Source organism: Cajanus cajan, chromosome 7 (assembly GCF_000230855.2).
Source record: "Cajanus cajan strain Asha chromosome 7, NIPB_CcT2T_4, whole genome shotgun sequence".
Classification (NCBI taxonomy): domain Eukaryota; kingdom Viridiplantae; phylum Streptophyta; class Magnoliopsida; order Fabales; family Fabaceae; genus Cajanus; species Cajanus cajan.
The window spans coordinates 40629109-40649157 of record NC_138523.1 but is presented as its reverse complement, the minus strand read 5'-3'; the positions used below and the strand labels follow the sequence as shown (position 1 = coordinate 40649157).

General features: G+C 34.2%; 1 protein-coding gene and 1 non-coding gene across 2 annotated transcripts; one reads left to right on the top strand and one right to left on the bottom strand.

The window, feature by feature from the left end:
• Positions 1 to 11628: 11628 nt before the first annotated feature.
• LOC145950020 (uncharacterized) lies at positions 11629 to 12333 on the bottom strand. Its single transcript, XM_083060933.1, has 2 exons — positions 12036 to 12333; positions 11629 to 11894 (listed from the first exon to the last, which is right to left on the bottom strand). Exons 1-2 carry the CDS (start codon positions 12331 to 12333, stop codon positions 11629 to 11631), a joined length of 564 nt encoding a protein of 187 aa, XP_082917059.1.
• LOC114916861 (small nucleolar RNA R71) lies at positions 11822 to 11928 on the top strand. Its single transcript, XR_003805510.1, has one exon. It is a non-coding gene; the product is annotated as a small nucleolar RNA R71 (small nucleolar RNA).
• Positions 12334 to 20049: the final 7716 nt, after the last annotated feature.

Below are 20049 nucleotides of genomic sequence, written 5' to 3'. Positions count from 1 at the left end.
TCCTTTAAAAATAGTTTACTTTCATCGTTTAGAACGGTCCGTTCCAGTTTTTGGAACAACCCGCTCTAGGCCTAAAAAAAACAGAATTTCATATAAAGATTATTTTTTTTATAAATATTTAAAAAAAATCTCTAAAATGTTCTATAAAAACCCTTTTTATTAATTAATAACTATAAGAAAATAATTTTTATAAATATAAAAATAATAATTAACTATTGTATAAAATTTGGGGTGTTACACAGTGTAATACTTAGTAAAGGTTATACCAGTGTTATTATAATCCTTCTCATTTTAAAATATAAAAATTATTATTTAAACTTTTAAATTTATAATAAATAATTTAAATTGTATCATAATATTAATTTTAAATAGAAATAAGTAGATTGTTAATTATAAAAATAAGTATATATATAAATAAAGATTAATTAAATATAATATAATAATTATTATTATCAGTAATATAATTATTATATATTATTATATATTATAACGGTCCAGACACATCAAAATGAGAAGGATCCAACGATAGTATAAGTTGATATTGTATAGTTGAGGATGAGTTAAATGAATTAATTTGTGCTACTTATACTAACAACATGCATCTGCTTTTCGGTAGCTTATCTCATCAGAACTCCACAATTAAGCGTGCTTGACTTGGAGTAATATAGGACAAAACAATTAAGGACAAGACATGCTGAAAGTGAAGTATTGTGAAATAGAATCCTTGGAAGGGCAAATATGAGTGTTTGTAGCGACCAAAATCATTGCAACCATTTTGCGACCAAATTTTTGGTCGCTAAATAGCGACCAAAATTTTCGGTATCTATATAGCTTTGCAACCAAGGTTTTTGCGACTACTTAAATTCGGTCATTAATTTGGTCACTAAGGTAAATAACGACCAATTTTAGCAATTTAGCGACCGATTTTGGTGGTCGCTGTTGGTTTTCTAAGCAAGCGCACCCAAGTCTCTGTAATATAGTTAAAAGGTTGTCGATCCTCAAGGACTTATTAATTAAGCTTTGATTTCTATTATACTAATTGGTACTTGTAAATTTAAAACTTCAGTAATCACACATATTCAAAATTTGATGTGAATGGTAGATCAAACTTAAGTAACCAAGAGTCAGATTAGATTTAAGAAAAATAGATATGAGAAACAATTGGGATTAGATTTCATCAATCTCCTTCCTATTCATTCCTATTGATTCTTTCAAATGATTCCATTACTCATGGCCATTGAGTTCTCTATATTCATTCAGACCCAATTCCTTGGCATAAGAAATTCTAAGATATTTAACTCAATGAATGATTCCTCACTTCATTCAGTTAAATATCCTGCATTAAGAGTCAGAACTTCTTACAACTATTAATTCCAAAAATCATTCCTGAATTTTGAAACTAATAGGCGATTCGTTCTAAGTCTAGATTCAGAAAAAGTTTTCCAACCAAATTCAAAATCCGAAATCAAAGATAAATGATCAGTTCATCAAAGCATTAAGAATAGAAACAAATCACTAACATTGAGTAATAGATGAGATATATATATATGAATCAAAGAGGAATACAAAGGATTTCAATGATTACATCAATCCCAACCCTAGAGCTTTAGCTTTCCATGGTACAAGAAATCACAAAACAACAAGAAGAAAGGTAGAAGAAAGAGATCCTCTGAAGAATTGCGTCCCCACAAGCTCCAAGGTGCTCTGTTTCCTGGTTCCTCTCTGTTCTTCTCTTCGTGCCACTTTTGATCCTGTTTTTTTCTCTTCTCTGCCCTTTTATAAGTGTTGGAATTAAAACAGAATAGGTAGGAAAGACAAGAATCTGCTCAGCACCTTGAAACGGCTGAGCGGTTTGAAGAATTCTTCATCATGAAGTAATACGAAGGGCTGAGCCCCTCAAATCCGCTGAGCGCCTGAGAGATTCTTCACTATTAAGCAAGCCAAGGGCTGAGCGCTTCAGATTCGCTGAGCGCCTAGAAGGCAGAGAGCACTCCTTCTTCCAGGGCCAAAACCGCTCAGCGCTTCAGAACGGCTGAGCGCCTCCAGTTTGGTGCACTTTTGAAGGGCTCTCTAGCTTGAAAGCGCTCATCCCTTTTGAAGGGCGGAGCCGTTTGCCTCCAGACTTCAAAAACTACAAAATAAGAGGAAAATTTGCTCTTAATAACGTAAATTAAGAGCCCATCTTTGATTCTTAATGTATTTGCCAAAATTATATCAATATATACAAAAAGTGTGCTAGATAAGTGTCTCAAATTTAAATTTCATCAAACTAATTAGACACTTATCAAGCTACCCCCAACTTAGAAATTTGTTTGTCCTCAAACAAAAAGTCTTGATTAAGGAAATAATATATCTTAACTTATATACCCAGTGAATCACTTCAAGTGTCACCCAAAAAATATGTTAATGCACTTACATGGTTTCAAAGAGTCCAATGTAAGCATTGTTTGCAAAATCCAGTATGCTTACATGCAAGTCACTACAAATGGTGCCCACATAATAACAAAAATCATGAACATCAAGCATACTCAAGCGAAATATCCACTCATCTTCCATTGTTTTCAGTCAAAGGCACTAAAATTTTCATCACAATTGTGTATCTCTCAATAATATGTTGTGAAGGGTGAGTGTTTCTCTCTTTTCATGCACCAAAACACACTAAGTTTGCTTTGTTATTCATCTCCCACAAGTCTATTGTTAGAACTAAACAGGGATCACTAAGGACTTAAAGAGGGTTGTAATGTGGCCTGGTTATAAGAGAACTTGGTTTTTCTTTAGAGATTCAAAGGCCTATTTGGCAAGAGACATTATCACTCATATGGGTTAATACCAAATTCTTGCACTTGCTTGAATTCTCTTTACTCTTATGTCTCATCCCTCTTTTGATTGTATCTACTGGTTCCTTCTCTTTTAGAATATTACAATAATTGATGGAATGGTAACAAGGAACCTTGATTATAAATTTAACTCTTTTTTTTAGAACAATATATACACAGAGAACAACACTTTGCCTATACAACTCTAACCACATGAAGACTACATACATTTACCCCCAACTTGGCTCAAACCCACTTGTTTCATGAGAATGTCTCTTACCAACAAGGCTCAAGGTGTTGGAATCATGCCAAGGAGGCCAACAGGTGACATCTTGAAGGAACCAAGAGGAATGGGCTAGACATGAAAATTTGGGCCAGTCAAGGCCCAATGGGCCCGATGGGCCTAGGAGGCCCAATTTGTTCTTCACATGGGCCAGACCTTGAGATAGCCATTTTTATTTTATTTTGTATATATTATATTAGTATAGATTTCATATATTTTGGTCTTGTATTTTGGACCACATAGAGTAGCATTTTTGGGTCATAGGCTTATTGGGCCTAGTTTTGGGCTTCATGGGCCTTTGGGCTTTTGGTACCTAATATTGGGCTCATTTTGTTTCTTTTATTATTTCTTTTTATTTGTGTATTTTTGGCCATTGTATTTAGGCCATTAGAGTAGGAATATTTTAGGAATACTTAATAAGGCAAAACTAGTTTAAATTAGGTTTCATTTAGCATGCATTTAAGTTGAATTTGAGTCACAAGTTTTAGCCAAGGGTGGATGCACATGTGGACACTCAAATGCATCTTAAATTCACTCCAAATGAAGCTTAATTAGCCATGATTCACATTCAGCACATGGCAGCCCAAAGAATTTGAATTCAAAATTCAAATTCTTGGCGCCAAAGTTCAAATTTGAACTTGGCTCCACTTTGGCTTGGCTAGTTGTCTATTTAAGTTTTTTCCTTCACATTTGTATTCACTTTGAACATATTAGAGAATTCTGATCAGATTTGATTCAGCTTCAATTCTCTCCTCAAAGTCACTTTAGAAGCTTAGAAAAGTTCCTTGAGAGCTTCTAGGTTCTAGTCCATTTGTGAGCAATCCATTGCTCACTTTTGCTTTGGTGCTTCCTTCCATTCCAATTTCGTCTCTCTTCTCCTTTCTTTGCTGGATTTGAACGTTCAGAATTTGGATCAAGGAAGAGTGCCGAGGCCGGAGCAAAGCCAAGGGAAGATCTTCAATCTTCTTCACCTAGCTTTGCCATCATTTTTGGTATCAAGAGCATTGGTTTATTCCTTGAGATTTTGTGCATTCTTTCACAGTTTAATTTTTGTGTTTTGTGTTCTTATATGTCTCATTGTGTTCTTGCTGTTTGGATCTAATTTTTCTACTCAAAATTTGATAGATCCAATTGAGTGATTGTATTTGTGTTCATTCCACAATCACTAGGAGTCTAGGACTCTACTTGTGCGGTTTTCATTTTTGTTTGAGTCTTGTTCTTTAAATTTTGATTCGGTCATCTTTGAGTATTGCATGTGATTTTAATTTTTGAATCTTATGAATGTCTAGAAGTCATGTTTAGTCATTTGAATGTCAATTGATTCAAGATGTGCTTAGTTTAAACATTGTTTGATTCATTTTCTACTAAAAGCTGCTTTGGCCGAGAGCTATACTTTGTGTGCCTTCATATGTGCTTTTATTTTGCAACTTTGAGTTCGTATCCATCACTAGTTCATTGGTGGATTCTTAGAGTTATGTTTCCATTATGTCTTCATTGTTTGTATTGATAAAATTCCATGAAAATTTCCTATAAAAAAAATTGTGATCATTATTGCTAGATTTTTTGGTTAGTAGACTAGTTCAATTTTGGTGCATGAATTTGGCATTTAAGAATCTGGAAATTTGTTTGTAAAACAGGGGAAAAACAGAACCAATATTGAAAAATAAATGTGCAAGTGAATTTCGATTGAAAACAAGCAAGTGTTTGTAAAGAACATGCACCAAATTCCTTATAAATTTTGAACTAGTTCTAGCTGAATTTTTTTTTTAGTAATTCGGATTCAATCTTTTAATTAGTGTGGCTGGAACATTTTGCTGGAAAAAGGAAGTGAGATCTCCTTTGAAACAAAATAATTTAAAAAAAAAGATTAAAAAAAAAGAAAGAAAGAAAAGAACAAAGTAGAAAAAGCCAAGGAGAAACATAGAACAATGAAATTGTGCCACCAAGCTTAATCCGGATTGCAATCTTTTTAAATCATCTCTAATCTTCTCTTCCTTTAATTTTTGGTTTTCTTAATCTAATCTAGACTTAATCTAGGACCTTTCCTTTTGTGTGCCAACCTTTAGGTGTGTCTTAATTTTTAGTTTTTTTAGTCTTGATTGGAACTCTTTGTGTTTGTCAAATTCTTACTCTACTTTGGTTTAACTATTCCTAATTGTGCTTTTGCTGTTTTTATTCTTGGATTCCATGATTGGAAGCTGCCTCAAACCATTGCAAAGGAAGCAAGCATTAGCTCACAAATCCTAGAAGAAGGAGAGGAATCTTAAGACTAGGAGATTTTGGACTTGTTCATACATAAATCATCCTTTAACCTCCTAAAGATCCTTCACAAGAGTGATCACACCTTTCCATCTTTGTGAGCAGCCAATCTTCTGTATTTTTCTGTGTTTAAGGTGCACGTTGCAAGGAGAAACAAGAATCCCAAGATTAGGGATGAACTGGAGACAAAGTGGTGGCTGAAAAATTGTCAAAGAAAAATCCCTTGCTAAAATTGTCTCCAAATCCGTCACTAAATGTTGCTTTAATCTAGCTTATTTTTTCTTGAAATTTTCTTTGATTCTAATCAATTGTAATAGCTTGAAGGGAGTATTAAGAAGCTGATCAGGTATATCTAAATCCCTATAGATCACTCACGTGTAGATCTAGTGGAAGTGGCTTGAAAATTTCATATGATTTCAAGCTTCCACTTAGGAAACCGAATAGCTTGTTAATCTTTGATCATTGCTATTGTTTAGTTGTCTTTGATTGCTTTACTTAGTTGATTCGACTAGCTTGTGCAGTTTTAATTGCTCACACTTAGGAAGGAATCAAGAAAAAAAAAATTGTTTGAAGAAAATCATAAGCATTAAAGTTTGTGAAAAGATTTTGGAATTGAAACTAACCTAAAGGGGTTTAGTAATTTCCACTTGAAAAGGCTTGGTTATTAAGTGGCTCTTAGTAGCTCACCTCCCTTGATAGTGCAATTTGTATACTTAGACCACTAAGTGTTTAGTTTTGTTCCTTGAAAAAAAAAATTCATTTTCCTTTTGCATTGAAATTTAACCAATCGACTAGTTTGCTTAAAATTTTCTCTTGTTTTTAAGTTTTCAAATTGCATGTTTTAATTGTCAAGTCTGCTAGATGCTTGCTCATTGAAGTTTAAGGGAAACAATTTCTAAGTTCCAAAGGCTTAGTGTTGTTTAGAACCACGTTTAACTAGTAATCTTTAGCCAACTTTTCTTTAGGAATTTTTGAAAACTTATCTTTTTTGAAAACTCTTTTTGTTTAATCATGAGAAAGAATTCCTCAAGTGGTAGTGCCTTAAGTTCTCCAAAAAGTTTTTCACATCCTACTCAAGAGCTTATGCCACTAAAACTTTGGACCAAGCAAGAAATGTTAACAAAAGAAAAAGAAAAACACAACTTGCAATTTTGGAGGAAGAAATTCGCATTATTAAACAAAAGGAAGAAAAACTTTTGGAAAAAATAAAATTGAGAAAAACAAGAAAAAATGAAAGAAAAAAGGCATTTCTCTTAGGGAAGAGTAAGGAGGAAAATATCTCCTCTAAAGGACTTGTGAGTAAAGAGAGTTGTTCTATCACTAAAAACCATTTGCAAAATACTCTCTTCCTACATAAAGACCTTAACTCTTACCCTTATGCTACCACTAGTCATGAAGTAGAGATTCTAGAACAAAATATTTTAAAGAAAAACGAATCTCAACTTCAAGATATAGTGAAGAAGGAGTAGACTACACTTAGTTCTACTTCTTGTGCTAATTCTTTGGAGGTGCCCAAGGAAGATAGCCTCCCTCTCTTTAGGACTCCTTCTACCTTAGTTGTTCTAATAAAGCACCCAAATTTTGGAATATATTGTTTGATAGATACATCTTGTCATGTTTCATATTCTATTTTTGATCTTAAGGGAAGTTCATCTTTATTTGAACTTAATTTGCCTCCTTCCCTACAAGAAAAAAATAGTTTATATGAGTTTTCAAGATTCCATGGGACATTATCTTTTCATCACTATCTAACAAACAATATAATCCATAATTGTTTAGGAAGTTTTCTTGTAGTATTTTCTTTATTCTCTAGGGCATGCCTAGGTCACCATTTAGGGAACCTTAGGCAAGATGTTTTAGTTTTTAGAGATAACTCTTTCAATTGCTATAGTATTAGTTTCATTACATTTCTAGGTTTTAGCTACACACATAGACTTTGCTTGGGTAAGGATCTTATCTCTACCTTTAGAGAGTCTGGTGTTTTTAGTGTAAATTTCTTTTCTAAGATGAATCATCTAAGGGTATATTCTTCATTTCCATCCATTGAACATATCACCTCTCATGCATGGTATTTTATTATTATAGGTGATGATGTTTATCATAGAAACCCTCATGATTTGAGGATAAATCCTTTTCGAGAGGGAGAGAAAAATGATGGCAAAGCTAGGTGAAGAAAATTGAAGATCTTCCCTTGGCTTTGCTCCGGCCACGGCACTCTTCCTTGATCCAAATTGTGAACGTTCAAATCTAGCAAAGCAAGGAGAAGAGAGACAAAATTGGAATGGAAGGAAGCACCAAAGCAAAAGTGAGCAATGGATTGCTCACAAATGGACTAGAACCTAGAAGCTCTCAAGGAACTTTTCTAAGCTTCTAAAGTGAATTTGAGGAGAGAATTGAAGCTGAATCAAATTTGATCAGAATTCTCTAATATGTTCAAAGTGAATACAAATGTGAAGGAAAAGACTAAAATAGACAATTAGCCAAGCCAAAGTGGAGCCAAGTTCAAATTTGAACTTTGGCGCCAAGAATTTGAATTTTGAATTCAAATTCTTTGGGCTACCATGTGCTGAATGTGAATCATGGCTAATTAAGCTTCATTTGGAGTGAATTTAAGATACATTTGAGTGTCCACATGTGCATCCACCCTTGGCTAAAACATGTGACTCAAATTCAACTTAAATGCATGCTAAATGAAACCTAATTTAAGCTAGTTTTGCCTTATTAAGTGTTCCTCAAATATTCCTACTCTAATGGCCTAAATACAATGGTCAAACATACACAAATAAAAGGAAATAATAAAAGAAACAAAATGAGCCCAATATTAGGTACCAAAAGCCCAAAGGCCTATGAAGCCCAAAACTAGGCCCAATAAGCCTATGACCCAAAAATGCTACTCTATGTAGTCCAAAATACAAGACCAAAATATATGAAATCTATACTAATATATACAAAATAAAATAAAAATTTCTATCTCAAGGTGTGTCCCATGTGAAGAACAAATTGGGCCTCCTAGGCCCATCGGGCCCATTGGGCCTTGACTGGCCCAAATCTTCATGTCTAGCCCATTCCTCTTGGTTCCTTCAAGATGTCACCTCTTGGCCTCCTTGGCATGATTCCATCACAAGGACAGTCATGGTTTTTCTTTATAAGCTTAAGGGATCTGTTTAGGCTCAAAATGGCTGATCAAGGGTTGATGTAGTTCATGGGTTGGCTTTTTGGCTACTGGCTAAGTATAATAACAATTGCCTTATAGTAAATTCCATGCATAGCTTAACTGTAACTCATGGGAGACTCAAACAAAACTGGCCGCATGAAACAGTGATGACTCTCAATGATTGAATATTAACTGTTTGGCCCACTCACTCACACGGTTTGGTTAAGTGCCCCAGACATCAACAACTTCAGAATCATTTCAATTTCACTTGAACATGCTTGAAGCACATACTTAAAGTCAAAAATGTACAACCACTTGTGCAACAATGAAAACTTCTAGATTAGAAAACATCGCTTATTGAAAACTTGAATCATGAAAATGCTCATTCCAGAAAGATTATCAATTTGATTCCCAAAAAGAATTTTGTCATCACCACAAGTGGACACAAAACACATCAGATACTAATAAGATGTTTTCATGAAGGCACAACAGAAATCAAAAGAGAGAACTTGAAACTTACCTTGAATCAAAGAGAATAATGGTGTGTGTGGAAGAGAAGAAAGCGAGAGAAAATGAGAAAACCAGGTTTGAAAGTGTTGAGAATGAAAGACAAATAAAGGGACAACTGCTTTTCTGTTCTTGGATTAGGCTTTCTCAATTTTTTTTGAAGTGTTGGGCCCTTTTTAGGCGCTCAGCCGTTTGGGTGCCGCGAGCAATATAAAGAAAAATGCTGAGCTCTTTGAAAATGCTCAGCCGTTTGATGCAGAAATCTCAACCAAATTTTTTTGCTAATATGAGGGGCTGAGCCCTTTTTCCCCTGGGAGGAAAACTTAGCTCACAATCAGATGCGACAGCCAAAGGGCTGAGCCCTTTTTCTGGGCTGAGCTGTTTTGTCAGTTTTGTAAACTTACCTGGAAGAAGCACATTTTGTTCTCCTTTCACACTCCCACTTCCAGTTACCTTCAATAAACTATAAAAAAACATAACACAAGAGAGGAGAATTTTGAAGGAACAAAACATTTGATAGAATACACCATCAAAACATCAAATCACAAACTCAACTCTTCAAAAGCATAACTACATATGTAAAGGATTAAATTAAAATGAAAATGAGAATTCAAACCAAAATGGCTGGATTGCCTCCCAGTAAGCGCTTCTTTATTGTCATTAGCTTGACACTTCACTCAATTATGGGTCATTGAGATGAATTACAATGGTAAGTTTCTCAACTTCACCACCCAGATATGGCTTAATTCTCTGACCATTAACCATCCAAGATCTTCCAGAATTTGGCTCTTCTAACTCCACTACCCCATAAGGTTTGACTGATTTGATCACAAAGGGACCTGACCATTTGGACTTGAACTTTCCAGGCAATAATCTCAACCTAAAATTGAATAACAATATTTGCTGGCCTGGTTGGAAGTTTCTCTGCACAATTTTCTTGTCATGGTAGGACTTCACCTTGCTCTTGTAAATTTTTGAGGATTCATAAGCTTGCAATTGCATTTCTTCAAGCTCATGTAGTTGAAGTTTTCTCTTTTCACTTGTAGCTTTAATATCAAAATTTAATTCCTTCTCTAATGGTGTGGCTAATGAAGATTTTCTTTCAGCTTCCAAACACACTTCATCCATCACATCCACTCTAAAATAATCTTTCTTGTCATTTGGGTGTTTCATAGCTTCAAAAATATTAAAATTCACCTCATCATCCTGCAGCCTAACCTTAAGTTTGCCATCATCAACATCTATAATGACCTTAGCTGTCTTCATGAATGGCCGACCCAAAATGAGAGGAACCTCAGAATCCTCTTCTATATCCATGACAACAAAATCAACTAGAAACAAAAATTTATCAACCTTAACCAAGAGGTATTCAACAATACCATGAGGATACTTTATAGATCTATCAGCCAATTGCAGAGTCATCCTGGTAGGTTTCACCTCCACCTCACCTATCCTCTATAACATAGATAAGGGCATAAGATTGATACTAGCCCCTAAATCCAACAATGCCTTACCCACAGAGAGATTGCCAATGGTGATTGGCAAGGTGAAACTCCCTGGGTCTCTAGATTTTTGTGGAAGTGACCTCTAAATTATAGCACTGCAACCTACCTCTAACTCCACTGTTCCATCCTCACTCAATTTTCTCTTCTTTGTCAGAAGCTCCTTCATGAATCTTGTATAAGATGGCATCTGTTCTAAAGCCTCTGCAAAGGGTATGTTGATCTGAAACCTCTTGATTATATCAAGGAACCTTGTAAACTGTCGTTCCTTGTCTTTCTTTGATGGAGCATGTGCATAAGGTAGATTCTTCACAAGAGGAGGCCTAACAACATCTTTACCCTTCTTCTTGCTCTCCTCCCTCACATCTCCATCTCTACTCTCATTTTTTTTCACTCTCTTTTTTATTATTTTCTATTTTTCCTACCTCTTTATTCAACTCCGCCTCTTTCTCACTTTCAGGCTCAAATTCACTCTTATCTTTATCCACTCCATCTTTATTTTCTCTCAAATGATCACATATCCCCTTTCCTATCACAGTGCCTCTCCTGGTTATAATTGATTGACAATATTCTTTAGGATTGACCTGTGTATTGGCTAAAAAAATTATTACTATGCTGCTCTGCTAGCCAACTGCCCTATTTGTACTTCCAGATTTTTGATAGAGGCTTCAGTATTTTTTTTATTAGTTGAAGAAACCTGCATGAACTGTATAAGGGCTTCCTCCATTTTTGTTAGCCTGTCCGATTGATAAGAAGGTTGATTTTGATATGGCTTCTGTGGAGGTTGCCTTGGTGATGGCCCTACTTCTTGCTTCCAACCAGAATACTGATTTTGATTGTTCCTCCAACCTTGGTTCTGATTGTAGTTGCCAGAGCAATTCCCTTGCCTCACTGAGTTGTTCATTTAATTCACTTCCTCCTCCTGGTCTAGTTCAGTCATGTTGCAATGTCCATTTGGATGATCACCTGCACAAAAATCACATCTCATTACTTGCTGAAGGCGTGAAGATGATCCCACTTGGAGCTTAGACATCTATTTCTTTAATTCTTCTATTTTTTGAGAAAGAAGTTTATTCTGAGCTAAAATTGCATTCTAAGTATCCAATTCTAGAATTCCTTTTTTGTGGGCTGGCTTCTATCATGGTGAGCTTGGTAATCATTGGCTGCTAAAGCATCGATAATAATGATTGCTTCCTCAGAATCCTTCATCATCATAGAACCACCTACAGAAGCATCCAATAGCATTTTTGTTTGTTGCCTTAACCCATTACAGAACATGTTAAGTTGTGCAACATCATCAAACCCATGATTTGGGCATTTTCTCAATAAAGACTTATATCTCTCCCAGGCTTCACACAAAGGTTCATCAGTGCCTTGAGAGAAAGTTGTAATTGCTGATTTGGCACTTATGTATCTGGAAGGAGGAAAGAATCTAGCCAAAAACTTCTGCTCTACATCGTCTCATCTGGTCAAACTCTGATTTGGGTGGGCTTGTAGCCATGTCTTGGCCTTACCTATCAAGGAAAAAGGAAATAATCGCAGATATACCACTTCTTCATCTTCTCCAGGAATGCCCATAGTACCAATGAGTTCATAAAAAGTAGACAGTTGAGTGTAGGAATCTTCATGATTCATCCCTGCGAATTGATTAGTAGTTATGAGAGATAATAAATCTGGTTTCATTTCCACCCTCTTGGTTGGCTTGGCAATACTGGAGAAATTCCTAGGACCCAACTGATGATTATATTCTCCTAGGAGTCTCCTTGGGGGATTATGATGTGGTCTATCACCACCCGGTCCTTCTTCAACCATTGATTAAAGAGTAGAATGTTGAGCTGAAACTAAGGTGGAAGTACCTTCCTGTTCCTGCCTTTCCAGTTCAAGCTTCCTTTGCCGCCTTCTTTTACTATTATTTTTCCTAGCTGTTTTCTCAATCTCTGGATCAAATAGCAAATGCTCAACAGGAATTTTGCCTCACATACAAATAGTGACTTAAACAGAAAAGTTAGAACAACCAGGTAAATAATATTTTAACAAAAAGAAAATAAAACAAATATATACACAAACAAGCTACAACAAGAATAATAGAAATCACAAACTATCTTGACACAAGTCCTCGGCAACGACGCCAAGAAACTTGTTGGTTTTCTGAGCAAGCGCACCCAAGTCTCTATAATAGAGTTAAAAGGTTTTCGATCCTCAGGGACTTGTGAAGTAAGCTTTGATTTCTATTATACTAATTGGTACTTATAAATTTAAAACTTGAGTAATCACACATGTTCAAAATTTGATGTGAATGGTAGATCAAACTTAAGTAACCAAGAGTCCGATTAGATTTAAGAAAAATAGATATGAGAAATAGTTGGGATTAGATTTCATCAATCTCCCTCCTATGCATTCATATTGATTCTTTCAAATGATTCCATTACTCATGGCCATTGAGTTCTCTATATTCATTCACCCAATTCCTTGGCATAAGAAATTCTAAGATATTTAACTCAATGAATGATTCCTCACTTCATTCAGTTAAATATCCCGCATTAAGAGTCAGAACTTCTTACAACTATTAATTCCAAAATCATTCTTGACTTTTGAAACTAATAGGTGATTCGTTCCAAGTTTAGATTCAGAAAACGTTTTCCAACCAAATTCTAAATCTGAAATCAAAGATAAATGATCAGTTCATCAAAGCATTAAGAATAGAAACAAATCACTGACATTGAGTAATAGATGAGATATATATATGAATCAAAGAGGAATACAAAGGAGTTCGATGATTACATCAATCCCAACCCTAGAGCTTTAGCTCTCCATGGTACAAGAAATCACAAAACAACAAGAAGAAAGGTAGAAGAAAGAGATCCTTTGAAGAATCACGTCGCCACGAGCTCCAAGGTGCTCTATTTCCTAGTTCCTCTCTGTTCTTCTCTTCGTGTCACTTGTGATCCTATTTTTCTCTCTCCTATGCCCTTTTATAAGTGTTGGAATTAAAATAGAGTAGGCAGGAGAGAGAAGAATCCACTCAACGTCTTGAAACGGCTGAGCGATTTGAAGAATTCTTCATCATGAAGTAATCTGAAGGGCTGAGCCCCTCAAATCCGCTGAGCACCTGAGAGATTCTTCACTATCAAGCAAGCCAAGGGCTAAGCGCTTCAGATCCGCTGAGCGCCTAGAAGGTAGAGAACACTCCTTCTTCCAGGGCCAAAACTACTCAGCGCTTCAGAATGGCTGAGCTCCTCTAGTTTGGTGCACTTTTGAAGGGCTCTCTAGCTTGAAAGCACTCAGCCCTTTTGAAAGGCTGAGTCATTTTCCTCCAGACTTCAAAAACTATAAAATAAGGGGAAATCTGATCAAAAACTCATCACTCCATGTAATAACGTAAATTAAGAGCCCCTCTTTGATTCTTAATGTATTTTCCAAAATTATATCAATATATACAAAAAGTGTGCTAGATAAGTGTCTCAAATTTAAATTCCATCAAACTAATTAAACACTTATCAGTCGCTAAATGCCATTTTTTGTAGTGCTTTAAGGGTACATACGACCAACAAACTCACATGGGCTCTTTTGTGGGCCCTCACACTTCATATCCACCTCTAGCCAATGAATTCTACGGCTATTGCTTAGGTGCCCTTTTAATTGAAGGGGTTGTGGTGCCCCTTCTATGAGGACCAATGACAGATTGACATGTGGCATTAATGAGGTGAGTCACTGGTGAGTTGGAAAGGTGTCGTTTGAAAGTTGAACATTTGTTTTAGGGACAAATGGGTAATTTCACGAAAGGCTATGAATGTAAAATTGGCCTTCTCCATTTAGGGCTTTCCATTGTTATTTTTGAGCCCTGTGATTGAACTATAAAATTGGCATTTTTCGGTGAGGTGGTTGCGACTGTCCATTTTGAATATCCACAAATAGTCGTTCTAGTTTCGTTTTCTGTTGTGGTGTTGTCGAAAATAGTATTGTCGTTGTTGTTCTCCGGCGAGGTGGTTGCGAGTGTCCATTTTGAATTGGAAGGAAAATTCGTTGTTGTTCTCTAGCGAAGGAACTTAGTTTGTCAAGCATAAAGCGTCATCATCTCCGACAAGGCATTTGGACGGATTGGTTACCTGTGGGTGTCGTGTGTTCGAAGATAGTGTTTTTTATATGGTTGGGTTCGTTTTGTGGGTAATTTGAAATTTTGATTTAGGGTTTAGTTGCTTTGATTGTGTTGTTTATTAATATTTGTGTTGGATTTTTCACATATTATACAGATGGCAAAATTGAATGATGAAGGTTGTGTTAATTTAAGTGATGAAGAAGAGTGTAATTTTACTCACATTGATATTTGTAAAGATAGTGATATCGAAAATTATGAAGAAGAAAATGCAGATATTTGTGATGATAGCGAAAGTGAAAGTGATAAAGTAGAAACTGTAGGTTTGAGTGGATTTGATTACAAAAGTTATATTGATTTAACAACAGATGAGATTTTAGAGATGGAGTTATGTAGTGAACATGATACTTATAAATTCTATTTTGGTTATGCAAAGTATCATGGTTTTGGTGTTAGAAAAGATGAAGTTTGTTATGACAAAAATCACAATATTGTAATGCATCAATTTTTGTGCAACAAGGCGGGTTTGAGGGATAAGAAACACTTTATTAGAGATGATAGGAACAAACAACAAAGACCTTTGACATGAACCAAGTCATAATCATATTAGATGTGAAGATAAATTTGTTCCATTAATCCCTACATATCGTGGGCTGTGTAGTGCAGACAAAGCACAGGTTGATTCGTTGCATGCTCAAGGTGTAAGAACATGTCACATAATGGGTTTCATGATGGAGCAAAAGGGGGGCTGTGTTGGTTTAGGGTTCAACAAGAAAGATCTTTATAATCATATTTCACAACATAGACGGTGTAAAGTTGAAGGGGGAGATGTAATGGATGCCTTAAGTTATTTACAAGGAAAGGCAGATAATGATACAATGTTTTTTTAAGATATGTTGTTGGCAATGAAGGTGAATTGAAGCACCTATTTTGGTTTGATGGTACCAGTAGATTGATTTCCAATATTTTGGACATGTTGCATTTGATAGCACGTATAAGAAAAATAAGTACAATAAGCCTTTAGTAATTTTTTCTAGAAAAAATCATCATTCTCAAACTGTGATATTTGGTTGTAGTGTTGTTTCAGACGAAACAATTGAAACATACAAGTGGGTGTTACAAACATTTTTGGATGCAATGTGCAACAAACAACCAAAGTCCATTGTGACAGATGTTGATGGAGCAATGAGGGAGGCAATAAAACAAGTGTTTCCAAATGCTACACATAGACTTTGTGGTTGGCATTTGCAAAAAAATGTCTGTGGGTTCAAAATAGCAATGTATGGTAATTTTTCGTCAAGTGAATTTGAAAATTTTTGGTAGGAGTTAGTTGATAAGCATCAGGTTGAAGATAACAATTGGGTTAGTGAAGTTTATAGGAAGAGGCTCGTGTGGGCTCATGCATATCTTCGTGATAAGTTTTTTGCAGGAATACGAACAACGTCATAATGTGAAGGGATTAATTCTTGTATCAAAACATATATAAGGAGGAAAAATACAATTGTTGAGTTGTTGTATAATTTTGAGCACTCTTTAAGGGATTTTAGGTACAATGAACTAGTTTCATATTATAATTCATTATATAGTGAACCTGTTCTTACATCCTATCTTCCAAAAATTGAGCAACAGGCTGCTAATTTATTCACGAGAAATATTTTTAAACAAGTGTCAATACAAATTATTAGTGCTGGATCTTTGAATGTGACAAAGAGATTTGAAGTTTAGGAGAAGGTTTGTTTTAAGGTGGATAAATTTTGTGAGCGTCATCGTGAACATGATGTTGGATATGATAAACAAGAAGGTAAATTTGTTTGTGATTGCATGATGTATGAGTTTTGTGGCATTCCATGCTCGCACATAATATGTGTGATGCGATATGAACACATGGAGTGTTTTCCAAGTAGTTTGATTTGCAACAGATGGTTGAAGGATGCTAAAAGTTCATATATGTCATCTTTTGAGTCAGAAGTTGAAGATACTGATATGATGGTTATGGCTCATTTTGCATCATTGGCTGCGTGTTGTAACAGTCTGTGTAGTATTGCGGCAAAAAAATATGATAGTTTCAATTTTGTTAGAAATGAAGTCTTCAAGTTAAAAGAACAGCTTGAAAAGAAGTTACAATTAAATGATAAGTGTGAAAGAAACCATTTTTGTGATCCAAATGTGGTTAAGACAAAAGGTGCTCTAGTAACAAAAAGGCAGAAAAAGAATAGTAGAAAATGTTCTAAGTGCAAGAAATCTGGTCACTTTATAACAACATGCCCTGTTGTTGTTTCTCAGGAGCAACATGTTAGTAAAATTGATGGTGTTTGTGGGTCAGAAAGTGCAGGTATTACAACTGCAGGAGATAAAGTAAAGGTATTTTGTTGGAATTGAAATATTTTCATTGATAAATTGATGTTAATCTCTATATTCATTTATATTGAAGTTGTTATAATTTGTTTTAGGGTAAACAGCCAATGGTGAAGGCTTGTGAGGTTAAGAATGATAAGGGTTGTGAGGTTAATAGTTTGAATCAATTCCCACAACAACCAATTTTGTCAATGCCTAATCCAATGGGCACGTATATGGTTAGTTTTATTTTTTTCAGACTTAATTTGTGTGATTTGAAAATTTAAAACAATTTATTATAATGAAGTGTATACATGGTATGCACGGTTTATTGTTAATATTTTAATGTGTTGGGCAATACAATATATGTGTCATTCACCAGTATGGTTTGGCTCAAGTGGTGTTAATATTAAGTTTGATGAAGGTGGAGTAATGCTATTCGAAATTTGATGCCGACATATATGATTAGTTTGTATATAATGATAATTATTTTGTTGTGTTTTTTATTTATTTGGTCTTTGAAATAAATTAATTGTTATATTGGAATAATTATTTCAAAATTATGGTGTTCCTTCAAATTTTAATTCTAGAGGTGGTTGATGTGAATTCCTACATAGTATGATGAAAAATCAAGGTGGATGGTGTAAGTTAATGTAATTGTTTGATTGAATTTGTTTTTGGCATAAATAAAGTGTATGATACATGAATTATTACAAAAATTAAATAGTAATTTCATTTTGTGTGTGATGTAGGACCGATGAGTGGCTGATGGAGGAATTTGTCAGTTTGTTGTGTGAAGGATGACTAAGTTGTTGGTGATGAGATCGTTTTTGACGCCATCGTTGTACTGCGTAATTGTATTTGAACAATTCATACTGAATACCCTTGTATATAACCTATATTTGAATTTGAAATTATTTTAATTTTGTTCTTTAATTAGAAACGATGTGTACAAAAATAAAAAATTAATTTGTTGTGTAAATATGATTAAAAAAAAGTGATACTAATGTTTAATAACATATTTAAAAATAAAAAAGATGTTATGTCAAATGTGTAAATATAATTGTTATAAATTATATTAAAAAAATTATAATAATATTATTATGACACCTGTTGAAGGAAAAAACACCCGTTTTCATACGTGTTTGCATAAAGGATAAAGCGTTTTGACAAGTGTATTAGTAAGGAGTATTGGCAATGAAAAGACGTGTATTGGTAAAGTATAAAACCTGGAAGTTGCAACAGCACATTTTACAACCAGCCTTGGTAACCGGTATGAATTCGAAAAGACAAAATTTTGTTTGGTAACTTTGGAATTATGATTCAAATCCCATAAAGTGACGTTACGTACCGTAATGGCCTATAATGGGCCTTATCAAATTTTTTTTCGATATTTGTTTCATAATGTTATATAGATGCTTATGACATACGACCATACGGGAAAAAGTACGCATGTAAGTGTGTTGTTTGTTAGGGTTTGTGTCACTAGAAAACCTTTTCTATTGTTTGTAGCTTTTGTTCGTCAAAATGGACAAGTGTGTTTATGATGTTGAAGAAGCAATGAAAACAATGAAAGATATCAAAAATCGGCATTTTGAGGTTGGATGCATATGTAAGTAAAAACATCGTCTTTTATATTATTCGTCTAAAATTATATCTGAAAATAAAGTTTATGATTTTATTGATGTATGTAACTTTGTGATTTTATTGTTGAATGTAGAGAAAAATAAGATTGTCGCTGTTGTTTTCACTTGATTATTATAATGACATTACTGAAGTTGTTATTCTGGAAGATCCTATGGGAAATAATTTTGAAGTTTCTATTAGGAAAAAAAAATGGACGAGTTTATTTGACTCAAGGGACAAAAGGTATTGGTCCTTTTAATGGGCTTCATAGAGGTGGTTGGCTGACACTTACATTTCTGGATGTAAAATTCTTTTTTATGAATGTTAAAGATAGATTAGGTGATGAAATTAATTATCCAAAGACAAAGAGGGTTTTCAAACTTGGGAAACAATCTCAATCTGTAAGTGGTACTATAAGTTGCAATAAGGTGGTAGTAGACATTCTACATCATTCTGAGTTTTTACATAAAGTGCATAAACAAATGAATGTCGTTGATGTTAGCACATCTATTCTGGTATGTAATTCAAATACAACTTGAAATTAATAAATATATATATATATACTATAAAAATAGTTTAATATTGATTATTCTACACTTAATTTGTTTGTTTACAGAGATTTCCAATTGGATTTTGCGTAAATAATATTTGCAAAAGCGCAAAACATATTGATTTAGTTGATCCTACTGGGAACATATTTGAATGCAATATAAGTTGGGAATGTGAATCAAGTCTATACTACAATTTGAGTGGAGGATGGACTGAGTTTTGCAGAATCAACAATATGAAGGAAGGATCTACTATTGTATTTGGAGTTATGGAAGATAAGGATAATTGTATTTACTCATATTTACTTTAATTTTACAATAATTTTTATAATGGTTTGTATGGTATTAATGTGTTTTTAGACATAAAGGATGGATAATTTGAGTATTTTTATTAATAGAAGGGACAAAATTGGCATACAATCTTAGTTAATTGTAATGGCATACAACGAAGTGAATAAATTTAAATTATGATAAATTTCAGTTGAACGTGACGGTGATTTATTAATGATTCAATTTACATAATATTAACATTTACAGTGATGGGAATTGGGAAATTAAAAAGGCTTTTTATTAAAATGTGATATCCCATTTGTAATGGATTGATACAAGAGTTGAGTAATGCACCGTATAATAGGTGGTGCAGTGATTTGACTCAGGCAGACTTGAGTCAGTTGACAGAGGAACTTCAACCTTTTTGTTTCTCAAGACTATGAACTTATAAGATAGTCATCATGTTATATTTATAGGCCGATGTTAGACACTCCAAGAGGACCCTACATTATTTAAAGATAACACAAATATACTGTAGGAATTGTAAACAAATAAGTAGAAATACATTTAAATGAATCAAGTGCACAAATAATAATATTAATGTTGTTGAAAATTTAATTTTACAATCGAAATAAAACATTAAATTATACACATGTA

What these genes read in the sequence shown, in the direction of transcription:
- LOC145950020 (XM_083060933.1), bottom strand. Translation starts at nt 12,333, where the DNA reads ATGGTTGAAGAAGGACCGGGTGGTGATAGACCACATCATAATCCCCCA. An exon ending in ATTTCCTTTTTCCTTGATAG is followed by an intron (nt 11,895 to 12,035) that starts GTAAGGCCAAGA and finishes CTTTCTCTCAAG; the next exon opens with GCACTGATGAACCTTTGTGT.